Genomic DNA, 5,432 nt, shown 5'->3' with positions numbered 1-5,432 from the left:
ATTAGTTTAAGAAATATGCTTTCTTCTGTTCATAACTTTTTTTTTAAAAAAAGTGTTTGATATAAAGTTGGCACTGGAGTAGTAAGGTAAAAACTGGGTGGACATAAATGCAGATGTGCTGCTTAGAAAAAATTACCACTTGCTTCCTAGGCAAGAATGGAAAGCTGATCTAACAATCAACTGACCATCCAGCACTTACGTAAAGTGGATTGCAAAGTCAAATCCGTCATTGTTGTCAGAAATACAAATCTTGATAGAGTTACTCTTAAAAGATTTTATTTCTAGTTTCACCCTTGTGGTTTTGATGGTGCAATCTTGGCAGTCCTCTTGCGAAATGTTACATGAAAAATTATCAGTGTACAGCTTTTAATAATTTCAGTTTCAATGTATGTCTTCCCTTTCCTTCCTTCTCACACCAAAATCACATCATTGACTACAAGCCCTCCTTGCTTCCTGCTGCCCTGCTCTCTCCCTGATCTGGTACCCAAGAGTAATTATCTGTGACATTCTTAGAATTTTTCTTGACTTCCTTGGCTTTTATTTTCCTGTAGATGACCCAACCTAGGGCAAAAGACACCAGGAATAAAACGCCCACACCACCCAAGATATGATATAAAAAATGCTTAGAGTCATGACTCTCCTTATCTATCCTCTGATCTCTGATCCGGGGTTTGTTCTCCAGTGCAGTGCTGACCACAGCTGGTTGAAGGGTGGAATCCTGGGACGCGAAGTCTCTTTCTAGCTCGGCTTGAAGTGAAGGATCAGTCAGCAGGGCTGGTAACTCTGAAGCAGGATGAATGTCTGTTGGGATCCATTCTCCTCCCTCAGTGGGTGGTGAAGAGATGCTGCTTGTCGGATCCAAGAGACAAGAGATACCATTAGGTGCCAAAATCCAGCCAGGCATACAAGAGCACAGGTAGCTGCCAACTTGATTGATGCACGTATGTTCACAAAGTTCTTCCTGACACTCATCCATATCAAGACAAGAAGAGCTATTAATACCTTCCAACTGGTATCCTGGCTGGCAAGAGCAGTGGAAGGAGCCATGAGTATTTACACAAATCTGGTCACATGGTGTATTCCTTGCACACTCATCAATGTCTTGGCATGCCTGGTGGTCAGACTCAGCAGGCATATAGCCTAGGTTGCAACGACATGTGAAGGATCCCTTGGTATTCACACATATTTGTTCACAAGGACTTTGAGGTGCACCACACTCATTCACATCAATGCAGCTCCGCTCATCATCAGCCAAAATATAACCAGAAGCACAGAGGCATTGGAAACCACCAGGGTATGGTTTACACTGTCCTTGACATGGATTGGAGCTACAGTAGTCCACAGGGACACAGGAAAGGTGATCCCCTCTAAGTTGGTATCCTGAGCGGCATGCACATTGAAACAAACCCTTGCCCTGATTCAGGCACTCATGTTCGCAACCCCCATTGTTGTAGCTGCAACCATAAGTGGGTGAAGCACAAAATGGACCTGGGCTGCTCCATTCAGAGATATTGCTGTTTGGCTGTGGCTTGCACACAAGGAAGGTGTCAGGTATCTCCTCTCCTTGGGGTTCACATGCTACTTCAGCTGCGGAGCCAAAAGGTACAGTTTCAAGGAAATCAGTGGCTACACCAAAAGGGGTGCTGTAGCTGACCACGCCTGGCCCTGCCAGTATAAGTGGACGGCACATTCCCTGGAAACTGAACTTGCACAAGAAGCCTGACAACCCGGCAGTTGCATTACCACAGAGGCTGTCTGCCCAGGACAGTTCCCGAGATGAGAAGGGAGTCCCCTGAAGGGTCACACACATATTTGACAAGCATGTTTCCCGGGGTTCCTGTCCCCATTTAGAGTACTGGGTGTCCTCACCTGTCACCCAGCGGAAGCCCTTCAATGGCCGATGTTTCTCATAGCATTTGCCTTTCTTTCGGTGAAGCCCAATCCACAATCTTACCTCCGTAACTGTGCCAGCTTCCCCTTTGGGCATCTTGGTGAGCAGCTGTGGGACAAGCAAAGCCTCCTCTTGGCTTTTCAGAGTCATCAGGTTACCCCCATTGTCTTTGCACTTTTGCTGAGCTTCGATCCAACTGAACCGTCCTAAATTCAGTGTGTAGCAAGTAGTCCCAGAACACAAAGCTTCTACCTCTTCACTGGGCTGAGCTGTCAGTCCCAAAAGCAGCAGCTGCCAAAATACCTGCTGGAGAATCCCCATCTTTGCTGCACGAAGGAGCAACGAACGGGGTGATTTCATTGTGAGCTCAAATTCTATAAATGTCTGAAAAGCATATGCTAAGACAATAGAGCACAGCTTGTTTGCCTCCCATATCCCTTTGGCTCAGTGGTTGGGTCATATGCATCCTGTCTTGGTTGAGAGTCTTATTTGTCACCGGAGACTTAAGTTTCCTGAGAGAGTTTCATTGTCAGCTGCAGCTCTAGTTGTTCAGTTTGTTTTAACCTGTGGGTATAGGAAATATCCCTTTTATACCCTCTCTCTGTTTTCTTATTTTTAACCTAGTTCTTTTCCTTCATGTGAGAATCTTGGTGGAATGTACACTGCCTACCCCTCTTCCCCCCACCCTTATAAAACATCACTGAACTTTTAAACAAACCAAATAGGGCCTTCCAGTTTTGGAGTGGTATTTTTTAAAATTGTGATTTGGACATAAGATGCCACATCTAGATGGAAAAACATTGTACAGTCCTTCATGATATTAACCTCTCATATTTATGATCTTTAAATAGAAATAAAACCCTTAAATAGAAATTGGGTCATGGGAATGTCTTCATTTTAAAGGCAGCCACGCTTTTTAAGGGCTCAGAACTGATTCCTATACATAGTGTGAAATCCTCATTCAGCCAAAACTGACAGGCCAGTTTTGTTTCTATTGAATTTTTAGCAGGTTTACAATGTAAATGCTCACAAAGAATTTTCTAAATTCAGAGTTCTTAAAGTAACATTTGAGATAATGCAATTACAAAGAGCAAGCACTTTTGAGATGTGTGAAATTACATCCAGGGTCCAAACTAGATTCCTAAGTATCGCAAAACTGACAGTATGAATACCAGCACAATACTGCCTCAAGGTGACATAGATTTTTAGGAAATTGCCTTAGTATTGAATTAGACTGTGGATAAATAATTGTTATCGACTACAGTCTTCTGAATGTGGGTCCACTGCAGCTGTGTTAGATTGCAACTCCCACCATCTCTAGGTGCATACAGAATGGGAATTGTAATTCAACACATGACATGGGAACAGTGTTTGCAACGGCTGCTCTACCTTAATTGGTAGAGTTTTCCAGAGACTTAGACATCAGTCTTTCTCAGCTCTGATCCATGCAGCATGTGAAGAATGACAATTTCAGATATACAACAAAAGATTATTCACATGATAAAAGATGCTTCCTGGAAGAAAATAAATTTCCCATGTGAAATGGGTCAGACCATGCAGTTGGATGGCAGTACCAGGAGGTATAAGAAAAGTGCCAAAGGAAATCTGGTCAAAAACTAAAAGTGCATGAGAATTGTCATCCTTTGGAGCCATTATAAGAGAATCAGATACATATTATGCATCTGGTAATTGGAGAAGAAAACAAGTTATGGTTTTCTCCTTTGTGTCCGCAGAAATTTATTGAATGGAGTTTTTCAGAGCTATTGGATACATATATTTTTAATGATCCCAATAGATATTCTGCTAATATTATGAATAGTTTGCATAATTTTTTATGGATTTAAAAACCATGTGAAATCAACAAAGGCCTGATGTCCATCTCCCCTGTTTTGAGTTTTCTATTTGAGTGAGAAGGTATCTTGATCTTGTAGATCAGCGGTCTAAGGACTTTATTCTTCCAGTGATTTCTGTGATTACTGTATATTCCCTTTGTCAGGAAGAATTTTCTGAATTCTTAAAAAAGTCAGTGGTGAGACCTTCGCCTAAAAAGCCGTATTTGAATCTGAAATAATATAATAAATATTGGCCCAAATCCAACATTCCACATTTAGCATTTGATAGTACTACAGTCCCAGAGGCCCTGATCCTTAGATCCAAATTTGGTATGGAAATGACCACAGTGATCTTGATGGATGATCTGTAAAGAACGTTGACCCTACTCATACATGAAGAATTCTGTGTTTTTAATACTACTGACCATAGTGTTCTATTAGAACATGTGAAGAAGCTGCCGATTGGTTCCTTAGCATTTGGTTTTCCTGGACTTTAATTGTTTCTACCCGTAACCTCAATTGACAGGTTTAGAAGACACAGAGAATGGCCTTGAAGAACAGGAGGAAGAGGAAGAGACTGTGGACAAATAAAAGAGTTTTGAGCCCAGGCCAAGCAAATAATGTGAAACAAATATCAGATAAATCCCTTCTGAATTCATAGACATATAAAGTGAGGGGCCCAAGGGACACATCCAGACTTGCAAGATTCTGTTACTGTAGCTGTTACAATATGGCATTGGTTTCTGAGTCTGGTCTACCTTATTGGGCTGACATCAGCTCATTTTCCTTAGCACTTTCAGTGTCCAAATCTATTGGAATAGGATGTTTCACCATTCTCTTTGCCAGGTCTTTTTAGTTAGAATTAGTTATAACATTGCTAACTGTTTATATGAGATATTGTTTATGTTTCCATTTTTTCTTGTTAGCTATCTTGAGTGCCTTTTAGCAGAAAGGTGAGGTGCATATTGAAAGAAGAAAAAGGACCAGTAAGGGCTAAAGTAAATGTTACTTTTATTGTCCAATTGGCTCTCATCGGTGCCCAAAAGTACACCTTTTTCTTTGTAAGCGGAGGTGTTTTTTTTTTAAATAAAAGGATTACAGCCGGGGAGAGGAAAGTTTAAAATAGTAACTCAAATCAGTATCAAGCTAAAGTAACTTGCTTCAGATAGCACAGTAAGTGAGGATGTCTAAGAGCTTACACAACCTTTTTTTAGGCTGTTATTTTTCAAAGGGGTTTTTGAATCACGTGTTGAGAGGCAAACTCCAAATGACGAATGAGGCTGGGATAAGACAAGGGGCAGATCAAAACTAAATGACCTTTAGAAGCTATTAAATTTCATTCCGGCTTATGTAATTACTCCCCATATATTTCATTATTTACTCCTTTAGGGTTAAGGTTCAGGGCAGGGTAAGAGTGAGGGTACCATACATTTTGCAGCTACCATATTTGGACTGTAAAAATACAAATGACCCTCAGATGGCATAAGAGATACAGAAAACTGACTGTAGCAACCGGCACCCAGCACCCCTGGACAAAGTGCCAGTCTAGGAGGAAGTCCTGGAGAGGCCCTGGGAAGCATGTCTGTGTTTCTACATCAATAGGAGGAGCTGGATCTGAATAGCGAAGCAACACCGTTCAAAGAGTTAGTTGTACTGTGCTGATGAGGCGATCATCATCTCATCCACCAGAATTTGTCAAGTTCTTCCAA

General features: G+C 41.4%; 1 protein-coding gene across 1 annotated transcript; it reads right to left on the bottom strand.

Annotated features, from left to right (window-relative positions):
- Nucleotides 1-400: 400 nt before the first annotated feature.
- On the bottom strand, nt 401-2,230 carry CD93 (CD93 molecule). The gene has a single exon (XM_015827232.2). It carries the CDS (start codon nt 2,210-2,212, stop codon nt 434-436), a length of 1,779 nt encoding a protein of 592 aa, XP_015682718.1. The 5' UTR covers nt 2,213-2,230; the 3' UTR covers nt 401-433.
- Between the last annotated feature and the right edge of the window lie 3,202 nt (nt 2,231-5,432).

The sequence above is a fragment of the Protobothrops mucrosquamatus genome, unplaced genomic scaffold (assembly GCF_001527695.2).
Source record: "Protobothrops mucrosquamatus isolate PMUCROS unplaced genomic scaffold, P.Mucros_1.0 scaffold_213, whole genome shotgun sequence".
NCBI classification, from domain to species: Eukaryota; Metazoa; Chordata; class Lepidosauria; order Squamata; family Viperidae; genus Protobothrops; species Protobothrops mucrosquamatus.
Note: the sequence above shows the minus strand (reverse complement) of the source record. Positions and strands in the feature narration are given on the sequence as shown.